Source organism: Canis aureus, chromosome 27, assembly GCF_053574225.1.
Source record: "Canis aureus isolate CA01 chromosome 27, VMU_Caureus_v.1.0, whole genome shotgun sequence".
Lineage (NCBI taxonomy): Eukaryota > Metazoa > Chordata > Mammalia > Carnivora > Canidae > Canis > Canis aureus.
Genome location: NC_135637.1, coordinates 11197121 through 11223300, shown reverse-complemented (window position 1 = coordinate 11223300; position 26180 = coordinate 11197121). Strand labels below are relative to the sequence as shown.

The 26180-nt window shown below is 47.5% G+C and overlaps 1 protein-coding gene across 19 annotated transcripts in view; it reads right to left on the bottom strand.

The window, feature by feature from the left end:
• KDM2B (lysine demethylase 2B) overlaps nt 1-26180 on the bottom strand; it is a 129798-nt gene that overhangs the window by 85236 nt on the left and 18382 nt on the right. For 14 of the 19 annotated variants that reach the window (XM_077875506.1, XM_077875512.1, XM_077875507.1 and 11 more), the window contains 2 exons: nt 9888-10066; nt 9580-9686 (listed from right to left, as the gene is read on the bottom strand). In XM_077875506.1, the coding sequence (XP_077731632.1) occupies nt 9580-9686; nt 9888-10066 (286 nt within the window). Of the gene's footprint in view, nt 1-171; nt 278-535; nt 657-1234; nt 1458-1676; nt 1781-9579; nt 9687-9887; nt 10067-26180 lie in introns of those variants that run through there. The other 5 variants (XM_077875520.1, XM_077875521.1, XM_077875524.1 and 2 more) reach the window with 5 other exon arrangements.

The window sequence follows — 26180 nt, the reverse complement described above, 5'->3', positions numbered from 1 at the left end:
ATGTGCCTCCCTCAGTCTGCAGCTGGATAACCACCCAGGCGCCCGCAGCGGAGAGGCGGGGAGCGGAGCGGAGCGTGGCTCTTGGGCCCAAGGGCGACCCGGCCCCACGTATTCACCAATCCCCAACCTCCTGCCCCCAGCCCCAATTCCCGCCCCCCCCCCCACACACACACGCATGGACGTAATCACTAGGAGCTGCGGCAGCTATGTGCAAGGAAAGTTCTCCAAGTTGTGTTTGCTTCTGATCTGCCCTCCCAAGTCGCCCTCCAGCATCCTGCGAGGCCCTCTGGAGCGTGGGGGTGCCACTTCCAGCCCCGCCTCTCCTAGGGAGGCCCCTCCCCCGTGTCCCTCACTTCCTGGCCGCCAGGCTCCGCCGCCCCTCCCGCGGGGCAAATGCAGGCGTCCGCGGCCAGGGCGGCTGTGACAGGGCGGCTTTGTCCGGGGCCCCTGCAGCCGCCACCCGCCCCGCGCTCATTCCGGGTCTCCCCCCTCACTCCTGCTCCCGCTCGCTCTGGCGTGACGCCTTTGCACTGACCTCTACAGCTTCCTCTTCCAAAGCACACCGCAGTCACATGGGCGCCCCGGCTCCGTGCCACGGCCGCTAAGCTCTCCCCACCGGCCAGCCAGCCTGGCTTCCGCCTGGCTGCCCCTTGCCCGGAAAGCCGCGCCCCTCCACAACCCCCCACCCACCGCCCGGGCGGCTTCCGTGCAGAAGTGCACCCTCCAAGTTGGGGTTTGAGAATCAGGCGCCCCCGAACTAAGCCTCTGGGGGGGTTCCTGCCTCCCGAGGCCCGCGCTGGCCGGGGAGGAGCGTGGTAGGAGGGGGCGCTGCACCTGCAGCACCAACTTTGGGGCGCTGCCTGGGATCCCGGGAAGCGGGGCGACCCCACCTCGCCCTTCTCCCTCCAACTTAGCGAGAACTCCCCCCGCGCCTCAGGCAGCATCCCCTGGGGCCAAGGTCTTGGCGGGGGGTGGGGGGACCTGGGGAAAGCTGGCACCGGGTGCCGGGGCTGAAGGCGCGCGCACACACACTACACTTACACGCAGCCCCGGGAGGACACAAAGAGCCGCTCCGCGACGCGGGCTGCGCAGCCCGCGGGCGGGAGGTGACCCACACCCCGCCCCGGCGCGCCCCGGAGCGCCCCGGAGGAGCGGGGGCTCCCGGGCAGCCCGGGCCCCGCGGGGCGCAGCGCAGGGACGCCCGCCCGGCCCCGCCCGGCGCGCCCGCGGTTACCCTCGGCGGCGGCGGCGGCAGCGCGGCCCCCGGGCGTCCCCTTCGGCAGCGCAGGACCGACGCGCGCCCAGCGCAGGCGACCGGGGCCGAGCCCCCTCCACGGCGCTGCCAGGCCCGGCCGGCCGAGGACCGTGCAGCCCTCTCTCTCTTCCTTCCTTCCTCGGGGAGCCGGGCGCAGCCTGCGCTCATCCCCGCGCTGAAACTGAACACCCGCGCGGCGCGGCGGCCGCCAGGAAGGAGGAGGGAGGCCGCGGCGGCGACAGGGAAGCTCGCGGGCCAGCGCCAGGGGACGCCGCCGCCGCCCACGGCCGCCCCCTCGCCCGGGCTGGGTGGGGGCGCCGGGGCAGCTCTGCCCGCAGGCGCTCAGGAACACCCGCGCCCCGGTTTTCAGAGAGTGTGGGCGCCGTCCTGCCATTGGAGAGGACGACCCAGCAAAAGCCACCTTGATGTGTCCATCGGGGCAAGGCTAGGGTCTGAAGGGAGTGTCAGATCCGAGGCATGGCAGTCCAGAGACCAGGGACGCTGCTCCAGCCCTAAGAAGACGATCATCTGTGTGACCTTGGGCAACTTACTTCCCGTCCCTGAGCGGGTTTTCTCATCCTAATGGCAGGGAGGTGACTTAAGTTCAACCCTGCGTTCTGAGATGCTCCTCTGCTGCCCCTTCCCCTGCCTGGCCCTTCAGCAGCTGTGTACCCCTACATCAGAGAGTTACTGTGGGAATTCACTGAGATATATACGTATTAACACAGTACCTGGCACTGTGATGCTGCGATTATTTAATACAATTTTCACGACCCTCTGAGTTCACTCCCAGGATTGTCCCCGTTTTACAGATGAGAAAGCAGAGGCTCGGAGGTCATGACTCACCAAGGTCACTACCTTAGTGATGGTGCTTACCCAAGCAGCCTGGCTCAGAGGTTATCAGCCCTTCTCCCAGGTCTACCAGGCAGATCCCAAGACTCTTTTAGAGAAGCGAGGTCTGCAGGTTACAGTCAAACTCAACCACTGACTTCCCGCTGCAGGAGATGGTTCAGCTCAAATCAGTAGTCCCACCCTCCAGGGCGTGCTCCCCAGGGCCATAGCCCTCCTCCCATTCTGTCCCCACACCATTCCCCTAAACCCCAAGGGAGCAGAAGACAGTGGTATATAGACTCTGAAATCCAGCTTCTTCATTCTTTACCAAAACCCATCCACTGGGGCTATCCACGAATATTAACTAATGGGCTCTGATTATCAAGTGCTAATAATAAAAGCCATTAAATGCATAATATCTAGTTTCACCTTTAAAACAACCCTATAATCCCCATTTTAGGGAAGTGAATGTTGATGTCATTTCAAGGTGGTCAATGCCTTGGGCCAGGGCGCTGCTTCCCAGGGTCATTACAGGATGGCCAGTGGCCTGCTATGAGATTGCACTGTGAACTTTTTGGAACTGGTTGATTTTTTTCACCATAGTATATTCTCCCTATTTACAAGAAAAAAAGTGTAATTACAAGAAACATCTCCCATCTTGGATTCGAGCACCAGCCATTCGATGGGTGTTCTTAAGCAAGCTTTTTAAAGCTTTTTTTTTTTTTTTTTTTTTTTTTTAAGAAAGGAGGAGAAGAGGAAAGGAAGAGGGGAAAAAGAGAATCTTAAGCAGGTTCCACGCTCAGCATAGAGCCTAAACCCTGGCTCCATCTTACAACCTAAGCCAAAATGAAGAGTCGAGTGCTTAACCCACTGAGCCACCTAGGAGCTCCTTGAGCAAAGTATTTGACACAAAACATAGTCAGAGTTAAATGAGCTAAGAGAAGGCCCTGACAGCTGGACTGAGTCATCCCCATGGGAAAATTATTACTTTTTTGGACACAAGTGCCTCAGCTCAAGCCCCAGCAGGGATCACATCAGATTAATCTGTGTTAGGTATAGCACCCAGCAATACAGCCCTATATTTATTCTGATCAACTGTTTGACATTAGACTAAATCTTTCCCCCTCCTCGAACTCAGCATCCCCATTTGTTGAGTTAGTCAGGGGCCTCAAACTGGTGGCCCTCATGGGTCAAACTAGACCCTAAATGTGCATGGTTTGGCCAGCACTGGATTTTTTTTTTTCCCAAAAGAAGAATTTTTTAAGTTATCCACAGCCATACCAGCCCCCATCTTATACTCAATGGCTACACCTGTTCCCTGCATTGAAGCACTACTGCATGAACTTCAGTTTCATGTCTATAAGATGAAGGTAGTTAACACCCACTTCCAGTACTGTTGAGATATACGCGCTAAGTGTCTAACACAGTGTCTGTGTCTATACATGGCAGCACAGAAAAGGCTGGCTTTCTTTGTTCCTCTTGTAAAGCTAGAGAGGTAGAGAGGAAAAGCCAGGAATCCAGAGGCCTGGGGTGTGATGCCTGGCCCACAGCTCCATCCCTGTGTGACTGCTGCAGCCTCTCTAGGTCCGTGTCCCAGTGTGATATTACACAGGGGTGATCATCTCTAATACCAGCAAACATGGTTGAGGAGAGTTGAAAGTAAATGAGGGTTGTAGAGATAAAAGCCCAATGCAGGAGCACCTGGGAGGCAGTAGGTTAAGTGTCTGCCTTCAGCTCAAGTCATGAACTCAGGGTCCTGGGATTGAGCTCCACATGGGGGAGGGGGCATCCTTGCTCAGCAGGGAGCCTGCTTCTCCCTCTCCCTTTGCCTCCCCCCCCCCCGCCCCCGATCATGCTTGCTCCCTCTCACTTTCTCAAAAAAAATAAAAATAAAAATCTTAAAAAAAAAAAAAGCCCAATGCAAATATGAGGGAGAATAGATTGAAAAGCCAAGGATTCTGATGATAGTTGGAGACCTTGTGTCTACAGGAGACCACACAGACAAACATCTTGTCCTACCCACATCTCACATCACTATAGGCTCCATTTCCCTACAGCGTGGTTGGGAGGTGAGGCAAGGATGACAGGATCCCCACTTTGTAGAAGGGGAAACTGAGTCCTTGAGATGAAAGATTTCCATGGCCACCAGAGACTGCCTGGGGCAGCCTTGAAACTTGCTCACCCCAGCACCTATTTTCATCCTGTCTGGGTTTCAGCTTCACTTCACACCATCCAATTTTTTCTCAGTTCTTCCTGCCACCCTCAGAAAGTACGAGGAGAAAAATGCAGTTGACTCCCAATTATTTTGGGGCCAAAGGTATGGTATATACCGGGTACCCTTCCTTTCTCTGTTTGTCAGTCACAGTCTGCTTCCATTAAGCTGTAAATTTCATTTCTGCAAGCAGCATGTAAGGACAGAAAAGACTTGCTAATTTCCTTCTGGAATGCATTATAATACCCAGTGGTCCTAAGTGAGAGAGGTATGCCCCTGTCACAGACCTAGGAGATTATGAAGGCTTTAAAACGTGTTCAGAGCAGCCCGGGTGGCTCAGCAGTTTAGCACCATCTTCAGCCCAGAGCGTGATCCTGGAGACCCGGGATCGAGTCCCATGTTGGGCTCCTTGCATGGAACCTATTTTTCCCCTCTACCTGTGTCTCTGCCTCTCTCTCTCTCTGTGTCTCTCATGAATAAATAAAATCTTAAAAAAAAAATGTCCAAAGTCTTTGAAACTCCCCCCTTTCAGAAATAGAGCCAAATTCCCCTCCCCTTGAGTGTGGGCTAGACATAGGACCTCACTTTTAATTAAAAGAATATGGTTGGGCAGCCCCGGTGGCTCAGCGGTTTAGTGCCTACCTTTGTCCCGGGGCCTGATCCTAGAGTCCTGGGATCGAGTCCCACGTCGGGCTCCCTGCATAGAGCCTGCTTCTCCCTCTGCCTTTCTCTCTCTCTCTCTCTCTCTCTCCCTCTCTCTCTCTCTCTCATGAATAAGTAAATGAAATCTTTAAAAAAAAAAAAAAGACTATGGCAGAAGCAAACAGCATGTGACTTTCAAATATAGGCACTGTGGCTTCTTTGCTCTCCATTTGTGGGGTTGGAAAGAGATGGGAATACCGGCTGCCATGTCACAAGGACATTCAAGCCCTCTTGAAGAGAGGAGAGACCTATGGAGAGACCCTATGGAGAGACCTATGGAGAGCCCTAGGGAGAGACCCAAATGGTGAAAAACTAAGCCCTCTTGCCAACAGCCATGTGAGGGCACCAACTTGGAAGTGGGCCCTCCAGCCCCAGTTAAGCCTTCGGGTGACTACAGCCAAGGCTTAAGTCTTGAGACAAGCTCATGAGCAACTCTGAGCCAGGTAACCCACTTCCAGATTCCTGACCCACAGAAACTGTTTGCCGCTTTAAGCTGCTAAGATTTCTTTTTTAAGCTACAAAGTTTTAGGGTAATGTTATGTGTCAATAAACAATGAGTACAGGGGTACTCCTAAATAGCTGTCACTGTTTGTCACACGTTCCACCAACTGAGTCAGCCAGCGCCCCTCTTTATTTTGCTTTCTATTTCCTCCTTGACACTTATCATCTCCTTAATTATATGATTCACGTGTTTGCTTGCCCATTTTTCCCCACCTGAACATAAGCCCTCTGAACATGGGGACTTCGCTTTATTCACTGTAGCCTACCAACTACTTAGAATAGGGTCTTACATTTGTGGGCACTCAGTAAAGGCAGCAACAGATAATGAATACACTAATACAACCTTTACACCTTTTCTCTCCTACAAAGTTACAGCTACTCACTGACAAATGCTAGCACCCTTTACCTTAAGTATCTCAGCCAAAACCCACTAAAATTCCGAACTCCCTCGCCATGATCAAACTACACAAATCCTGGAGCCAGGGCAAAGGCAGTAATGGGCCTGTAACACTCCTCTCTTCCTTCCTGCAAACCTGAATGCAGGTGGCCTGTCAGCATGGAAGCTCTGACTTCTAGAAACAGTGTCATTTTAATTAAATTCCACAGAACCATTCTATGGTCCCAGAGGACTTCATCATTGCAGGATTTTTACCTCGCTGATTAACTGGCATTCTTTTCAGCCAAACCAACGGACTACTTCCAAGGTGACAACTTCCTTCCTAACAAGGTTCAAATCCTATAACAAGTTCCCACAGCCACTGACAGGGTTTGTAAATATATCTGCCATACAATCCAGCTAATGTTTTGAAGACATGTCGTTGTAGAAAATTGTATGTAAGCCTTTTTTTGGTAATTAGGATTATTGATGTATTAATAGAATTAAACTATTTAGAGGAATACCTTTCTTTCTTTCTTTCTTTCTTTCTTTCTTTCTTTCTTTCTTTCTTTCTTGCTTTTTTAATAACTTTCAATAAAGTGAAGAATAGGGCAGCCCGGGTGGCTCAGTGGTTTAGTGTCGCTTTCAGCCCAAGGTCTAATCCTGGAGATCCGGGATCGAGTCCCATGTCAGGCTCCCTGCATGGAGCCTGCTTCTCCCTCTGCCTGTGTCTCTGAGTCTCTGTGTGTGTGTGTGTGTGTGTGTGTGTGTGTGTGTGTCTCTGTGTCTCTCATGAATAAATAAATAAAATCTTTAAAAATAAAAAATAAAGTGAAGAATATACCAAATATATCTAAAGGAGGCAAAGTAATTGAAATCTATGTCCCCCAGTGTGATCTATTTTACCTTCCTAGATGCATGTACCATTTGTCCTCTGCTCCCTCCTGCTCCATCATTTGCTCTCATAGAGATTATCCACTGGTTTCTCCCATCACTCTACTCCCAGCTCCTTCAATCCACACAGCAGCAGAACTTGCAGAAAGCAAATCTGAACACATCCCTCTCTGCTTAAAATCTCTCAGAGAGGGAGGCCTGGGTGGCTCAGTCACTTGAGCAACCGACTCTTGATTTCAGCTCTGATCGTGTGATCTCAGGGTCCCGGGATTGAGTCCTGTGTCAGGCTCCGTACTCAGCAGGAAGTCTGCTAGAGATTCTCTTCCTCTTTCTCCTTCTGCCCTTCCTCCCATTGCATTCTCTCTCTCTGAAATAAATAAAGCTTTAAAAAAAAATCTCATAGGGCAGCCCGGGTGGCTCAGCGGTTTAGTGTTGCTTTCCGCCCAGGGTCTGATCCTGGAGACCCGGGATCGAGTCCCACGTCAGGCTCCCTGCATGGAGCCTGCTTCTCCCTCTGCCTGTGTCTCTGCGCTTGTGTGTGTGTGTGTGTGTGTGTGTGTGTGTGTGTCATGAATAAATGAATAAAATCTTTAAAAAAAAAATCTCATAGAGGTTTCTGACTGCTCTTAGGAGAAACACAGCCCCCTCACTATGGCATGTCGGTCCCTGACCAGCCCGGCCCACCCACCACCCTGCATCCACTGCCCACCCCCTGCTCTGCTCTAGCCTCACTTGCATTCCTTCCGTAGGTCTATCTGTCCCCTTCTCCCCACCCTTCTGAACCATGCCACCTGGCTCTCTGCACACAGCCAGGAAAGCTCTTCCCAGGCCCCTTCTCCTAAGTAACCCCTTTCTCTTCAGACCCCATCTTGGGGACACCTGCCCTACAACCTTAAGTACCCTGGTATGGGCTCCTGTAGCACCCTGGATCTCTGCTCTGTTGCTTCAACACAGCTGCAAAGTTGCCATTTGTTTATCTGATTGGTGGATGAATGTCTGTCTCCAGAGAGACTGAAAGCTCTGTCATCAGGGCAGGGAACTCATCTGGTTTCCTCCTCACTATATGTCCAGTGCTCAGCACCAATCAGATGTTTAATACATATGCTGAATCAATCAATCAATCACCCAATCAATCAATGAAAGCTGTGATCTGCCCCTAATGTCTGAGTCCCACACTCTTTTCCCCAGCTCTCCCCTCATGATTCCTTAAAAGCCCTTAGCACTTCACTCCCCTCACCTCTCCCCCATCCTTCCCTATCCCTTCCTTCATCCCTCCCATCTCCTCTATCCTTTAAAGCCTAAGTCCAGGGGCAGCCCAGGTGGCTCAGCGGTTTAGCGCCACCTTCAGCCCAGAATATGATCCTGGAGACCTGGGATCAAGTCCCGCATCCCTGTGGGAAGCTGCTTCTCCCTCTGCCTATGTCTCTGCCTCTCTCTGGGTCTCTCATGAATAAATAAATAAAATCTTTAAAAATAAAATAAAGCCTAAGTCCAATGTCCCCTCCAAGAAGAATTCCCAATGCCACCAGCCAAAAAGGATTCCTCCTCTCCCTGTTCCCCTCCTGGGGGTCTGTTTCCCTCTACCTAGGCTGAGACTTACACCTTATCCCCAGTGTTTTAGGACACGTTTTCCAGAGGGTTAAGGTTCTTGGTCTTGTTCATCTTTTCCTTCCCCAACTCAGGGGCTTCAAAAATTTTGTTGCAATCCAATGGGAAAGAAACTGAAAACCCTCCCACCCTCCCCACTTTGAGCCCATTCCTTGTGTTTGATGTAGCCCTGATCCAAGGGATGTAAGGAGCTTCAGCTTCAAGGGGAGGAAAAATGCCTGAGAAATAATTAAAGAAAGAGAGAGCTTGAAAGCACAGCGTTGAGAAACCCAGGGCCAGCACGCTGGCCTCCCTTACAAAGCCTGGCACTGAGTCTGCATTCACTCTGCCCTGAATGAAGGGTGGATTGAATGAAAAGCTCACAGCCTTCAAGCTCCTGGGGGCACTCCTGGCAGGAGGGTTGAGCAGAGGAGAGATGCTAATGGATTTGGAGCTGCCAGGGCCAACTCTTCTAGGAAGCCCAGAGCAGCAGTCCTGCCTGGGACAGTCAGCATCTCCTTCCCGTTTTGTAGATGGAAACACAGACGGCCTGAGATGGTGAGAGCCTGAAGGTAGCCCCAAGGGTCCCCAGGGTCCGTTATTAAAATTCTAGAAAGTGAAGGGGATCATAGGTGCCTCTGTTCACATTAAACAACTGGTCTCAGGACTTACTGGTCCATGTGTAGTGAAGTCCCTGCAATTAGATGCAGCCACCTTCCCAGCCCAGAGCCAACCTGCCACGTGGAGACACCGTCTAAGGAGTGTTTGATGAGTAAGCAGCCCTTGGGCTTATTTGGGAAAAGTCCCGGGTCTCAACAGCAAGGAGCAAAAGAACACCAGACCCCTCCTCAGCCCTTGGCCAAAGCAAAACGTCCATGATGAGCGGGTCTCTCGGAAGATGCTCACTCCCAGGACTTTCTGTCACTTGGTGGGAGTAGATACAGGTATAACAAGCACACACATGCACACAGAGATGGTCCCCATTATTCTTCCTCCCTCCTCAATCACATGCCCCTAGGAAGAGCTGGCAGGGAGGCCAAAGGACCATCTGGATGGGGAATGCAGAGCAGAGTGCCTGGGTTCCAAGAAAGCAAGATGCCAGCCTGCTCATGCCAAGGACCCCCATCCTTTGAGTCCCAGCAGCACCCCACAGGGCTGTGAGACACCCTCCCAACCCAACCCCTGCCCACCCAGCTCCCACCACTAGCCAGGGAGTCTTACTTCTTCACTTTCGGGTATTTCATCTCCGCAATGGCATTCGTGGCTTCTGTCTGCTTCTCCTTCAGATGCTGTGGCCACATGTTGTCCACCCAGTCCACCAGGTCTACCTGAAAGCCAGCCCATCGTCAGCACTTGCTGTCTTGGGGTGCCCTTCCATTGGGTTCTCTCACCATCCCTCATTCTCCCCACATTCTTCCTGTCCTTTGCTGGGGCTGGCACAGGCTGGCCTGGAGCCTAGGCAGCAGGAGAAGAAGGGTGAGGAGAGGAGGTAGAAAGTATCAGGGAGGAGACCGAGACCAGGGGCCTACCACAGTCGGACGCTTGACCAGGTGCTCCAGCTTGGTGTGGCTGAACTCAAGGCTGATGACGTTGTACAGCTTGTCCCGCTGAGCCTCCGGGGTCTCGTAGTACCGCACAAACTGGGACATGCTCATCTCCGTGCCCTTCTGGGTGTTCACATCCATCACATCCACCAGCCGCCGGCTACCTAGGGGCAGAATCCACACACTGATGGCTCCTGGTGACCCAGGATCCTGATCCCACTTGGGATCCCCATAAACAAAACCTGCCTTACCCGTATGCCACATCTGCTCTATTACCTCGTCTCATTGGTTTTCCTTTACTGAATCTCTCTCCATCTGCTCCCCTCCACCACCACAGCCTCTACGCTGGTCCAGTCCAGCCTTACTACTCTCCAAAACGACCTCCAGAACTTCCTAAGGGATCCCCAGACTACCCCCTCCAATACATCCTCCATGCTGCCAGCGTGAGATTTCTAAAACAGAGACCTGACCATGGGCACTTCTCTCTCTGCTTCAAACCTTCAATGCTCCCCACTGCCTACCAAAAATTCTCTTGGCATGGCACTCAAGGCTTTCTGTTTATATGAAGTACTAGAACAGTGCTTATTTCCACAGAAAATTAGCTGTTTGGTAGTCTCTCTCCCTAATCTGTGAGGCCAGAGAAAATTACTTGGGCTTCTCTGAACCTCTGTGTCTTCATCCTGCCATCTCCTTTCATAGGCTAGTTGTGAGGATTAAATCAGACAATGGTTACAGATCAAATCAGATGATGCTCAAGAACTCCTTGGCACAGCATCTGGTGCATAAATGCGTGGATCCCCCATTACTCCCTGGCACTAATCACAATTCACAAAGTTTGTCTCTTTTGCAGTCTTTCTTCCCTACTATTCTGTAATTGTCTCCAGGGCATAAGTCCTGTCTGTCTTGTTCACTACTTTATCCCAAGTATCTACACAGAGCTGAGCATATAGTGGGAGGTCAGTAACATATAGATGGAACAAATAAATGATGAATGTTGGCTGTCCTGTACAACATGTGACATATGATTTCTCATATGAACAACCACTGAACTAAAAGGAGTGAGCCGCAATACTCTGGTTTCTCTTCAGATCGCATAAATCTTTCGCTTTTTACTAAAAGGAGTGAGCTGCCTGGCACCCCCTGCTTCCCAGAGAGAAGGAGACAAGCTCAGGACTGGGAGACAGGAGTGTTTAGTGCTAGTCCTGGGACTACCAGCAAGTAACAAAGCTTCAGGGTGGGGAGCCTGTGTGGCTCAGTCAGTTGGGTGTCTGACTCTTGATTTCGGCTCAGATTATGATCTCAGGGTCGTGAGATCAAGCCCCACTTCAGACTCTATGCTGGGCATGGAGCCTGCTTAAGATTCTCTCTCTCCCTCTTCCTTTGTCCCTTCCCTCTCACCTCACTCTCTTTCTCTCTCTCCAAAAAAACCAAACAAGGTTTTAAGGAAATCACAACCCTTCAAGGGGACTCTGCTTCCCCATCCCTAAGATGGGAATAATCAAGGCCCCAGAACTTCAGACACTGTAGAAGGAACAACCAAGTTTCAATGGAAGTGCTGTGACAGGGGAGAAGACAGACAGAGCAGATTGCCACATTCATGGTGCTTTATGATGAAAGCTGGCACCTCCTGTCTGTCAGGACACAAAATAAGCATCATGACTGGAATGAGAAGCCTGCCATCTGGTAAGGAAATACCTCAATTCCCCATTAGCTCAATGACAAATATTTGGTCCATGGAAACTTAGAAATGTGGAAACCAAGGGCGCCTGGCTGGCTCAGTCGGTTAAGCATCCAACTCTTGTTCTTAGCTCAGGTCTTAATCTCAGGGTAGAGTAAAAGCCCCAAGTTGGGCTCCATACTGGGCATGAAGCATACTTTTTTTTTTTTTTAAAGATTATTTATTTATTTATTCATAGTGACATAGCTAGAGAGAGAGAGGCAAAGACACAGGCAGAGGGAGAAGCAGGCTCCACGCAAGGAGCCTGACGTGGGACCCAATCCCGGGTCTCCAAGATCACACCCCGGGCTGCAGGCGGTGCTAAACCGCTGCGCCACCAGGGCTGCCCGAAGCATATTTTAAAAAAAAGAAAAAGAAATGGACAAACCAGAAGAAAGAAAGAAAATAACCAGAGCAGGTGATCACCTTGTTCAAAGCTACTCCAAGAACAAAGAGCAAACTAAGCAAGCAGGGGCCAGCAAATGATGGCCCATGGGCAAATCTGGCCCACCGCCGGTTTTTGTCTGGCCTATAAGCTACAGATGATTTTTATGTTTTTAAGTGGTAAAGGATGGGGAAAAATGATATGAAAATGATACAAAGCTCAAATTTCTGGACCCATATATAAAAATTGTATTAGCACCAGCCACACTCTGGTTCATAGGTCTCTGGCTGCTTCCATGCTACACCAACTAAGCTGAGTAGCTGGCAGAGAGTGAATGGCCGGCAAAGCCCAAAATACTTACTCTCTAATCTTTACGGAAAAAATTTGCCAACCCTTGAAACTGACAAAATCCTCATGGAACTTACATGCTGATGTGAGTAATATTCCCATCTGGTTCAGTGCTATATACCCAGCTCTGTGCATAGAGCCTGCCCTATAATAGGCCCATGGTCAATATTTGTTGAATAAATACACAGTGCCTTTCGTGTAGCAGGAACTGAATAATAAAAGTAACCCTTTGTGCACATAGGAGAACTTGGGCGTTACTATCTTTTAGATTCATTATCTAATTTTTACAACCACCCCAGAAGTGAGGTAGGACTGTCCCTGTCTTCATAAATGAAGAATCCAGTGCCTAGAGGTGACAAGATCAGCTCAAGTCCTCCAGAATATACTCTGCCAATAAGAATAGTTAACATTTACAGAGCACAGGCAAGCTCTCTACACAGGTTATCTTAAGTTAATTGTGTTTCTGTGAGATAGAACTTCACTTATACCCATTTGATGGATGAGAAACTTGAGGCTTGGACCTAAAATGTCCAGTGCATGAGTAGTAGAACTAGAATTTGAAGCCAATTCAATATAATCCACAGCCCAGGTCCCTATCCTCGCACTCCTGCCCCTGCCCAATGCAATACTGAATCTAGATCACACGTGAAAAAGGATCCTTCCTTCAGTGACCGCCTAGATCCTGGGAAGATGCAGAAAACAGCTGTTTTTGAGTCAGGAGTGCAGATCCACCAGGGGGCATCCCTGAACTTTGCTGGAAATTTTGGCCTGCCCTGGACAGTGCTGCCTCCTTCCTAAACAGGGCTTCTGGAACAGGTGGGCTCTGCTCAGCTTTTCTGGGAAGCCTAATTGGCAGAGAACCTGCTATGAGATGGGGGAGGGGAGAGGGGAAGGTGAAAGAGAACAAGCCCCCAAACCCTCGCCCCTCTCCGGCCAGCCTCCCACCTCCCGCCTCCCGCCTCCCTCTGCCTCTCCTCCCTAACCTTGCACAAGGTCACATCTGCAAAGCTGCCAGCAGAAGGACTGCTGGGCAGGTAGATGGGAATCACAGCGTCAGAAGCTCAGCAACTCAGCTCTGACAACTGCACAACTAAGCTAAGACTTTATGGTTCAAATGCCAGCTGGGTCTCAGGCTGCTTAGCTTCTCTGAGTATCAGTTTCCCCATCTGTGACATGGAGACAAAAATGGTAGTTATTAGCCCATGGGGTTGATCTGAGCCTTAAATGAGATCATGCACATGAAACACTTCCATAAAGTGCCAGCAGGTAGGTCATGTTACCGACTTGGCCAATTTCATCTACAATTACAGGTGGAGAAAGTGAAGTCATAGAAAGTCAGAGCCACTTAAATCTCTGCCGGCAAGTCCAATGGACTGACTACTTCAGATCCTAAAACATAATAAGGATGGCTAATGGGGGGGAGGAGTGTCTTATGGCAGGGGGGTAATAAAAATGTCCTAAAATTGATTGTGGCAATGTTTGCACAACTCTGTGGACAGATGAAAAACCACCGATTCAGACATTTTAAACAGTTGAATTACATGGTATATGAATTATATCTCGATGAAGATGTCATTAAACACAAAAACTCAGGGCAACCTTCTTGGGTCCCCTCCCTCTTTGGGGGCTTTGTACAATATTCAATAAACCTCGCTTTGCTGTCCACCACTCTGCCTGGTCTACTTGTCATCCTTTGAAGTGGCATGACCAAGAACCACGAGCACTGAAAGAGAAGAAATCCTGTAACACTCACACTGCAACGTTAAATGTAGAAACTCTGCTTAATAAACCCATATACATTTAATAAATAAATACAGAAACAAACACAAAAATCAGGTACTAAATGACCAACAAAGTTGGTTTTTCTAAATGTAACTCTCTCTTTCGAAAGTCTCCTATTGGGAGGCCTGCGTGGCTCCCAATTGAGCATCTGCATTTGGCTCAGGGTATGATCAGTTGAGCATCTGCATTTGGCTCAGGGTATGATCCCAGAGTCCCAGGATAGAGTCCCACACTGGGATCCCCGCAGGGAGCCTGCTTCTCCCTCTGCCTATGTCTCTCTGCCTCTCTCTGTGTCTCTCATGAATAAATAAATAAAACCTTTAAAAAAAAAAAAGTCTCCTATCTACTGGGGATGCCTGGCTGGCTCAGTTAGTAGAAAATGTGACTCGATCTCAGTGTCATGGAGTTCAAGCCCCACCTTGAGTGTAAAGTTTACTCAAAAAAAAAAAAAAAAAAAAAAAAGCCCCCTATCAACTTAAAAGAAATAAATACTAAGAAATGCAAATTAGGGATCCCTGGGTGGCGCAGCGGTTTGGCGCCTGCCTTTGGCCCAGGGCACGATCCTGGAGACCCGGGATCGAATCCCACGTCGGGCTCCCGGTGCATGGAGCCTGCTTCTCCCTCTGCCTGTGTCTCTGCCTCTCTCTCTCTCTGTGACTATCATAAATAAATAAATAATACCTTTAAAAAAAAAAAAAAAGATTTAAAAAAAAAAAAAAAGAAATGCAAATTATATTGAATTTCTATATTGTATACCCAATGCAGTTAGTTAACTGTATTGTTAACTAACTGGAACTAAGATAAAAACTTTTTTAAAATGTAAATTATTCAGCCATAAAAATGAATGTAGTTACCTGATCCATGCTACAACACAGATGAACCTCAAAAACATGATGGTAAATGAAAGAAGCCCATCACTAATGGTCACATGTTGCATGAAGCCATTTATTTACCATGTCCAGAATAGGTAAGAAGTAGGTGCCAAGGGCTGGGGGATAGGAATGAGGAGTGCTAATGGGTAGGAGTTTCCTTCTGGGGTGATGAAAATGTTTTGGAACCACAGAGAAGTAATGGTTGCACAACACTGTGAATGCACTAAACCCCACTGGATTATATACTTCCAAATGATTAATTTTATGTTACATGAATTTCACCTCAATGAATTATTATTTTTCTGCGGTGCCTGTATGGGGTGGCTCAGTTGATTAAGCATCTAACTCTTCATTTCACTCAGGTCATGATCTCAGGGTGGTGAGATCAAGCCCTGTGGTCAGGCTCCGAGCTCAGAGGGGATTCTACTGGAGATTCTCTTTCCCTCTGTCCTTTCCCCCCACACTCTCTCTCTCTAATAAATGATAAAGGGACACTTGGACCACCTACTTCAAAAAACAGTTGTGAAAAAAATAATTTCTTTCAATTTAAAAAATGGTTTTAAATATTCAGACAATTAATGCTGGATACAACTGAAAGGCTTTTAAGAATACCAAATCTGGGGATCCCTCGGTGGCGCAGCGGTTTGGCGCCTGCCTTTGGCCCAGGGCGCGATCCTGGAGACCCGGGATCGAATCTCACATCGGGCTCCTGGTGCTTCTCCCTCTGCCTCTCTCTCTCTGTGACTCTCATAAGTAAATAAAAATTAAAAAAAAAAAAGCCTGAAAAAAAAAAAAAAAAGAATACCAAATCTGCCATGGCATCTCACGGCACAGAGGTTAGAGAATTTTTTTTTTTAAGATTTTATTTACTTATTCATGAGAGATAGAGAGAGAGGCAGAGACACAGGCAGAGGGAGAAGCAGGCTCCATGCAGGGAGCCCGACGTGGGACTCAATCCTGGGACTCCAGGATCATGCCCTGGGCCAAAGGCAGATGCTCAACAGCTGAGCCACCCAGGTGTCCCCGAAGTTAGAGATTTACATGCAAGTCACAGCTTCCCATCCCTCCCAATCTAACATAGGCAAGATTGTATACAGGAACTTTTCTTTCAGAATACTTCCAACTCGTTAACCTGATTCCCAAACTTGCACAATAAAACTAATGCACAAGAAACGTACAGTTTTGATGACCCTAAAAATAATAGGTCATCACATCAATACTATTCTATAAAGTTGGTTTTATGTATGATGCCAGCCTATATACAATGCAAATCAAACACTATAATAAAAAGATTTCAAATATATATATATATAGGGAAGCCCCCGTGGCTCAACGGTTTAGCGCCGCCTTCAGCCCAGGGCATGATCCTGGAAACCTGGGATCGAGTCCCACATCAGGCTCCCTGCATGGAGTCTGCTTCTCCCTCCTCCTGTGTCTCTGCCTCCCTCTCTCTCTCTCTCTCTCTCTCTCTCTGTCTATCATGAATAATAAATAAATAAATAAATCTTTGAAAAAAAAATCCCCTTAAACTGGGTAAATTTCTCCATTGTTTAACATACATTATATATGTGTGTGATATACATATAATGCATATAATATGCATGTGTGTATAAATGTCACATGTGTAAACATTAATATGGATATATAAAATACATGTATACGTACATTAAGAAAAACTCTAAATATTAGATGTCATATATTCAGTTATTCACAGTCCGTATATCCCAAGTATATCCCAGAAGGACTGCTGGGCTGATAAATGTTTTTTTTTTTTATTGAAATATATTGGACACACAATGTTACATTAGTTTCAGGTGTACAATACAGTGATTCAACAAGTCTATATGTAGTGCTATGCTCAGCACAGTGTAGCTACCACCTGTCACCACCATACAATGCTTTTACAATACCACGGACTATACTCCCTATGCTGTACTTTTCATCCCCATGACTTATTAATTCCATAAATAGAAGACTATATCTCCTGCTCCCTTCCCCCCTTGAAATTAGTGGTATTTTTAAAACACATAACACCTTCCATACAGTACATATATACCCACATGTAATTTTGGTTTTTTTTTTTTTTTTTTTTTTTTTTTTTTTAAATTTTTATTTATTTATGATAGTTACAGAGAGAGAGAGAGAGGCAGAGACACAGGCAGAGGGAGAAGCAGGCTCCATGCACCGGGAGCCCGATGTGGGATTCGATCCCGGGTCTCCAGGATCGCGCCCTGGGCCAAAGGCAGGCGCCAAACCGCTGCGCCACCCAGGGATCCCCCCACATGTAATTTTGAATAAACTTTGGGCACAAATATGTTTTCAAATATGTATATACCTTGATACTTGCATTTTGTAAAATATTTTATGCAACACTCATCACTCCTGTTTACTCCTATATATAGATCCCTCCCACACAAGCACACATATATTAATCTGTAAACTATGACTTTATTCTTAGTCTAAATGAGGACAAAATAGGAGCACCTGGGTGGCTCAGTTGGTTAACATCTGCCTTCAGCTCGGGTCATGATCCCCAGGGTCCTGTGATCAAGCCCCGCACCAGGCTCCCTGCTCAGGGGGAAGTCTGCTTTTCCCTCTTCCTCTGCCCCTGCTTATGCTATCTCTCTCAATCACTCTCTCAAATAAATAAAACCTTTATTTTTTTTTAATTTTTATTTATTTATGATAGTCACACAGAGAGAGAGAGAGAGAGAGAGAGGCAGAGACACAGGCAGAGGGAGAAGCAGGCTCCATGCACCGGGAGCCCGATGTGGGATTCGATCCTGGGTCTCCAGGATCGCGCCCTGGGCCAAAGGCAGGCGCTAAACCGCTGCGCCACCCAGGGATCCCTAAATAAAACCTTTAAAAAATAAAAAATAAAAATAAATAAATGAGAACAAAATAAAGAGCAGCTGAGATTCATTATCATTTAGTAAATGAAAAATGACAAAACATATTCTGTGAAAAAGAAATGCAACTTTAAAATAATCTATTTCAATAGTATCATTTAGTTACTAGGATGCGATAATTTCCAAAACTGTACCTTAACACCCTGAAAATGTCAAGGTATTTAAAAATAAATAATAAGGGACACCTGGGTGTCTCAGTGGTTGAATGTGATTCTGAAGTCCTAGGATCGAGTCCCACATCGGGCTCCCTACATGGAGCCTACTTCTCTCTCTGCCTATGTCTCTGCCTCTCTCTGTATGTATCTCTCATGAATAAATAAATAAAATCTTTTAAAAATAAAATAATAAATAAATATAATAAATAAATAATAAAACTAGTCTTAGGAGGGGTGCCTGGCTGGCTTAGCCGGTAGAGTGTACAACTCTTGATATTGGGGTTCTAAGTTTCAATCTCACATTGAGTATAGATTATCTAAAAAAAAATATTCTTAGAGGGGCACCTGATCGGCTCAGTAGGTTAAGTGTCTGCCTTCAGCTCAGGTCATGATCTCAGGGATCAAGCTCTGCATCAGACTTTCTGCTCGGCAGGGAATCTGCTTTTCCCTCTGCCCCTCACCCTGCTCATGCTCACCCTCTCAGGTGTCTCTCACTCTCTCTCAAATAAAGCTTTTTTAAAATTTTTAGAAAAAAGGGACACCTGGGTGGCTCAGTGGTTGAGCATCTGCCTTCAGCTCAAGGCATGATCTTGGGACTCCGGGATTGAGTCCCACATTGGGCTCCCCACAGGGAACCTGCTTCTTCTGCCTATGTCTCTGTCTCTTTCTCTGTGTCTCTCATGAATAAATAAAAATCTTCAAAAATAAAATTAAAAAAATAAGAGATTAGGTGTGAAATCACAATTGTGGCTATGGTTTTAAAAATCCCTTCTTAAAAAAAAAAAAAAAATCCCTTCTTGTGGGATCCCTGGGTGGCGCAGCGGTTTGGTGCCTGCCTTTGGCCCAGGGCACGATCCTAGAGACCCGGGATCGAGTCCCACGTCGGGCTCCCGGTGCATGGAGCCTGCTTCTCCCTCTGCCTGTGTCTCTGCCTCTCTCTCTCTCTCTCTGTGACTATCATAAATTAAAAAAAAAAAAAAAAATCCCTTCTTGTTTAGAACTATCCACTGAAAACTTTATGGATGAGATAGAACTATCCACTGAAAACTTTATGGAATGCCTAGATCTGCCTGAAACATTGCAGGAGAACAGGAAGTAGATAGAGGTAAGGCAAGGGCAGGTGTTGGGTCTGGCTGATGCATCCATGGGCGTTCATTACACTTTCTGCCAGCTCATCACTTTTAAAAATTCTCTCCAGCAAAAAGTGTTTTTATAAGTCCCAGCTCTACTACTGCCTCTGTGGCTTCCAGAGACTCATTCACCCTTTCTAGACTTGGAAGGTGTTTATTTGTAAAAGTGGCCCATAGACTTAAAAGAACCCAACACAATGTCTGGCACATGGGAGGGTCTGCAACACACTTAGCCACTAGCCCACTGAGCTGATCCGGGTCATGAGGCTCTGAATATGAAATAAGGAGGTGCCCCAACTGGGCAGAAAGGGTAAGGAAGCTCTTTCTCCTGCCTGTAGATGGACTTCTCAAGCACCGCAAGTTTAACCCTGAAGAAACAGCCCCATAACAGGGTCTTTTATTCTCACTGGAAGAACCAAGCTGGAGGAATGGGTGCCTGGATTGTTCATTCCTTGGTCAGCAATGGCCCATAGGAGGCCACACAATGAGCAGTGGCAGCCTGTGGGGCACCTGGGACAGTGCCAGGAGCCCTGGACTGGGTTCCAGTCCCAGCAACCCTCACTGACCCAGCTCCAAGCCTCAGATGCCTCGTGTGCAAAGACAGGAAAAACTGACCTTTATACTTCTGTTTTCATCGCCATAGAACTCCTTCTTCAAACAGAAGCTTCGACAAGAGCCAAAGGCGTAAATAAAAACAAGTAGCTCCGGTTGAAACAGGAGGGGGGCAGGGGGTAGGGTTTGGCGCTCAGAACTCAGACCTGGATTCCAGGGATCTCCCTTTGAAAACTGCTGGGTTAGGTCTTTTATCAGTCCTCTAGCAGGACCGACACACTGATTTTTAGCCTAGTTCTCAAATACTCAGATCAGAACAGATCCCTTAAATGTGAACTGGGGAGAAGTAGGTGGGGGAGGAGACCTAAAGGCTTGCCCCAGGGGTCACTGGGGACACTGGGGCCTGCCAGTCCTCTTCAGTCTGAGCTGGGAGATTAAGAATTAGCCCTCCATCTTCTCAGGTTCCCAGTCTAGTCTGCCACGGATGGCAAAGGAGAGCTGGGCATAAGTGCCAGGTGTCTGAGCAGGAAGCTGAGCACAAGGGAGAAGGCATGTGCCCCCAGGGGACAGGAGGGGCAGGTCAGCACTAAGAATGGAATGTGGCCCTCCACGCTTTGGGAAGCAGCCATCCCTGGAGCAAGTGACAGGGACATACTGCCCTTTGGATCCTGCAAGGGACCCGGAGCCCTGGAACTCTCAGGCTCCTGAAATCAATGGGTTACAGGAGAAACTTTCCACATTGAGCAGAGCCTGGCATTCCTAAGTAGGCCAGCAACTCAGCCCACCCCCCTTTTCTCCACTCCTCCCCCCATCTCATTGGTTCTCTGGGCTCCCAGGCTACACACACATCCAACAAATTCCAGCAGCAGAAATTAATCCGTGGCCCCATGGCCCTTGCTTTGAAGGCCCCATCAGTCAGCTCCAAGAGCCGTGGGCTCAGAGCCGGAAAGAGGCTGCTGAAAAGTCACTTTGAACACTAATATAAAGCACACTCGGGCACTGACCCCACACTCCTCCTGAGCCCACTCTTCACAGAGTGCCCACAACTGTCCTGCATCATCGTTCTGGAAACCCTATCTTCCTCCACTTTCTGGATTGGTTTTTGTTTCTGCTTCTTGACAGGATCTCCTCATCCATTGCAGAGGTACTACTGTTTATTCTAGAAAGCACCAGCCCTGGTTCAAATCTCACTCAGCTATCTCCTAGCAGTGAGGCCTTGGGCACGTAGAGCCCTGAGGCTCTCTGGGTCTCTGTTGTGCCCTGGGTTCAAGACCTTGCCTGACCCTTCCAGACAGATGAGCCTAAGAAGATACAAACCCAGACTAACAAATCAAGGTTAAACCCAATCAGCCAAGAAAACTCAAAAGACACCTGAGCCAAAAACAATAAAGAGCTATGGATTACAGGACACTGAGAACCAGCCACAGCTCTGCACAGAAGTTAAAAGAACAGCTCCTTGGTCAAATGGATATGGGCATAAATCTCAGCAATTCCACACATTAGCTATTTGACTGTGGATAAGTCACTCTGAGCCTCAGTTTGACATCTATGGAATGGGGATAGTGGTAAATACAGTTTGGGTTTTCTATTTAGTTTTTTTTTTTTTTAAGATTTTATTTATTTATTCATGAGAGAGAGAGAGAGAAAGAGAGGCAGAGACACTGGCAGAGAGAGAAGCAGGTCCCACGCAGGGAGCCCGACGTGGGACTCGATCCCGGGACCCCAGGATCACACCCTGGGCTGCAGGCAGTGCTAAACCGATGCGCCACTAGGGCTGCCCTAGTTTTACGTGATCAGACAAAATAATATGGGAGTGGTCCCTGGCCTGTGATAAGATCTCAGCAGTAGCTAACGCTAGTAGTTCCAGTCTAAGGAGCTACTCCACAGGGGAGTGATTCCTATTAGGTAAACAGAGGGCAGAAGCAAGTTTAGTTCCCCAAGGCCCAAATGCGGTCAAGATTTTGATTTCAGGGGCACCTGGGTGGCTCAATCAGTTAAGCGTCTGCCTTCAGCTCAAGTCATCATTTCAGGGTTCTGAGATCAAGCCCCATATGGTACTCCCTGCTCAGCAGAAACCTTACCTCTCCCTCTCCCTCTGCCTGCCGCCCTGCCTACTTATGCTCGCTTTCTCCCTCTTTCACTCTAATTAATAAATAAAATCTTAAAAAAAAAATTGATTTCAGAACAGTAGCTTTCCAAGAAAAGGGAAATAGGACAAAAAACCCAGTAAGCTAGGTGTTCATCTTATTAAAGAGTAAAAAAGGAAACATAACTGAACCCCTCTGAAACCCTTCTTCCTTTGGGGCTCAGGGGCCTCAGCCCTCCTGACTTCACGCACCTCCCCCTGCTTGCATTTCTGTCTGTTCCGCCAGGTGGATGCCTCCCGTCCCGTCTGTCCAACCTGAGTTTTCCTCCAGAGCTCCATCCAGCATGGCCAGAACTAAGCCCATCCACATCCCCCACACAAGTCTACTTTTCCTCGGGGTTGCATTACAAGCATCACCGTCTCCCAACCACTGAAATTCAAACCCACGTTTGAATCTGATGTGCCATCTGCTGTCTGGGCAACTTGCAAGTCACTTCTCTCCAGGCCTCAGTTTTTCCCACTTGTAAAAGGGGAAAGCAAGACTACAAGGATTCTAAGAACTCTTCCAGGGTTTACGATGTAAAATGTCTATGATTTTTTTAAACCAACTGAAAAAAAAAGGTCTGGAAGCAAGTCTATCGCTGATTTCTAAGGAGTGAGAATTTACCAAGAACAGCCTGTTAAGGGCACATGCATGTCTGATGAGTCCCCTTCACCGGACACAACACGACACAGAGGAGGAGAAAGTCATGAAGCACAAGCATGGGAAACGCCCAGAGCTGGGTTCAGATCCGAACTCAATGGTCCATCTATGGGCCACATGGGTTGTTCCTTCTAAGCCTGGGATCCCCGACTGGGAAAGGGAATAGTAACACTTAATTTATATGATTATTGGTGAGGACAAAATGAGGTCATATGATAAACATACAGTAAAAGATAAAGATACCCAATTTATTTACCATAATTGGGTAAATAAATGAATAGTGAATGAGGTGATTTGTCATGAAGATTTTTCAAGAAAGGGAGCTAAAGAAAACATCACTTAGCTTGGGTATCCTCATTAGAGAGAAAGACAATAAAGACATAATATGCAGGACACCATGGCTGGGAGCCATCCCTCAGTGACATAACTGTGGAGAGTGAGTGGGGACCCAGCACTTTATGGATATGTTTTCTAGGAAAGTTTAAAGCATCTTCAGAGGCAACTAGAACTCTTTCCCAGGCTCCCTATCCCCCCAACTCCCAGGCCACAGATGTGAAAATATCCCAGTCTTCTTATTTTTTTTTAATTTTTATTTATTTATGATAGTCACACAGAGAGAGAGAGAGAGAGAGAGAGAGAGAGGCAGAGACATAGGCAGAAGGAGAAGCAGGCTCCATGCACCGGGAGCCCGACGTGGGATTCGATCCCGGGTCTCCAGGATCGCGCCCTGGGCCAAAGGCAGGCGCCAAACCGCTGCGCCACCCAGGGATCCCTATCCCAGTCTTCTTAAATGAACTATCTAGGGTTGAGAGTACTGGTTGTGGGATGGGGGAGCTGCTCAGGGGACATGCATCTAGAAACAGACCCACACAAATGCAGTCACCTGATTTATGACAAAGACAATACGTCAGTGCTATTGAGGAGAGGGTGTTTTTTCAATAATGGTACTGGGATCAATTGGATATCCATACAGGAAAAAAGGAATCTCGACCCCTATCTTGTCCCAAACACAAAAATCAATTCCAGATAAACTACAGATCTCAATGTGAAAGTTTGAACCATAAAGCTTTTTTCAGAAAAACATGAATGTCTTCCAACCCTGGCATGTGCAAACGTTTCTTGAACGAGATACAAAAGAAGTAATAGACCAAAAAGACCTAAGTGGTCTTTGTGAAAATAAAGAATGTCTGTTCATTCAAAGATACAGGAGTATGAAAGGAGTATGAAAAGGCAACCAATGCACAAAGTCAGAGGTGATTTTGGAATACATAATCATATCCAGAATATTTCAAGAAACTTTACGTTATGGGCTGAATTGTGTCCCCTAAAATCTATGTGTTGAGGTCCTAACCCTCAGGACCTCAAAATGTAATTATATTTGAGAACAGTCTTTAAAGAACTAATTAAGTTAAAATAAGATCTAAAATAAAATAAGGCCCTAATCCCACAAGACTGACATCCTTACAAGAAGAGATCAGGTCACAGAAACAGAGAAGGAAGGCCACATGAAGACCCAGGGAGAAGACAGCCATCTACAAAGCCAAGGAAAGAGGCCTTTGGAGAAAACAACCCTACAACACTTTGATCTTAGACTTCTGACTACAGAATTGTGAACAAATAAATTTCTGTTGTTCACATCATCCAGTCTGTAGTACTTTGTTGTGGTGGCCCTAGCAAATAAGGCATCTTACAACCAACAGGAGATGAGCCTTCAAAATAACAGAGAAAAAGACTTGATCAGACAGTTCACAAAAGAGTATACCCAACTAGCAAATAAACATATGAACAACGAAGCTCAATTTCATTAGTCATGAAAGAGAGGCAAACTAACACCACCATGTGATTAAACTACGCTCCCACCAACATAGCAATGTGACCAAAATGAAACACGAACTCTTGGTGAGGATGTGGAGCAATCAGAACCAGACCAACAACCCCTGTGGACAATTACTTGACCATATCTACTAAAACCAAATGTATACACATCCCCCATGACTCAAGCAATTCCACTCTGAGGTATATGTCCAACAAAAACGCATCCATCTGTTCACAGGTCATGATTAGAGGGTTCATAGAAGCACTAGACACAGAGCCTTAAACCGGCAGCTACCTGGAAGCCCATTAATAATAGAATGAATGAACATGTTGTGATACAGTCGCATAATGGAAAACCACAACAATGAAAATAAACCATCCACAACTACACACAACAATCTGGATGCCTTATAAACACCAAGTTGAGCAAAAGAAGCAGAAACCAAAAGAGGACACCTGCCTGATTCCATTGTCATAAAGTAGGAACACAGGCAGAATGCATCCATGCTGTTAGAAGTCCAGGTGACAATGGATGGCAGCGACTGTGCGGGAACACAGGGGTGGCACCTGGGGTGCCGGGTACCATATGTAGTGTGTTCAATTTGTTAAACTTAATCAAGCTGTATGGCTACCGTACGTGGACTTTTCTATATGTAAATTATACTTCAATAAAAAGCTTTTATTTTAAGTGTACAGGGTCCTAAAAATGGAAAGTGCCTTTGTTTTGTTTTGTTTTGTTTTGTTTTGTTTTGTTTTGTTTTTAAAGGTGAGGAGCTAAGAACAGAGACCAGATGCCTCAATTCCTAGATGGCATACAAATAGGGCCGATAGAGAAAAGTCCGTTTGGGGGCATTAGAGAAGAATCTGTAGCTCCAACTTGCCTCAATAGCTGATCCCTTCTCAAGCAGCTGCCTCCCAAGATTCGAGGCCTGGGAAGGTGGCAAGAGTATGGAAGACAGAGGCTAAGATCCCACACTGAGGGTTGGCCCAGCCTTCCCCAGACACTGCCTTCCAAGGCAGAACCCCCATTTCCGTTAGGGGCATGTTTATGTCACCCAGCAACCCTGGAGCGTCACTCCTTCCCCACTCCCAGATCACTTGCTTCTGCTGAAACTGACCAGGGTTGCGCTAAGCCTGCTAGAGCCAATCCAGAAACATCTGATGGAAATACTGGTGGGCTGAGAGGGAAGACCTGAGTTGGCAGGATAAAAGCCAGGAGCTGCTGGCTCCTCATCTTTGCCACCACAAGGGGAGAAGCTTGCCCAAGAATGAAACAGGAAGAGGAAGCAAAAGAGGGAACCAGAAAGGGAAAACAAGAGATCTCTTGGAACAGCCTCTCGAGATCTTCTTGGAACACCTAGATCTAGATGTATCTAAAGGTCACACCCCAAACTTATTACGTAAGCCAGTGAATTGTTTTGCTTAGGCCAGCTTGAGTTAATTTGCCGTTTATGTCACTACGAAGTATGTGCCCTCTTGCGCTCTCAAGTAGCCTGTGTGTGCTCTCAGAGACTAAAATGGTCATAATAATGCTCCACGCTAACTGTACCCCTCCCAATGTAGGAACACCCTATACCTTCACAAACCACTTCAATACCCATCAATCCATTTGATTATCACAGAAATGCCAAGAGAGATGGGGTACAAATATTACCCTTCCCTCTTTCTTTGCCATCCCAGACTTGAGAGCTGGCAAGGATGTCAGGACCCATCTAACTGAGTCCTCTTGCTTCAACAACCAGAAGAATGGAGCACAGAGAAAGAAAGAGTAGCCTGCATATGACTAGAGCATAATAAAACTGCAAAGCGTTTTTAAGTTCCTCA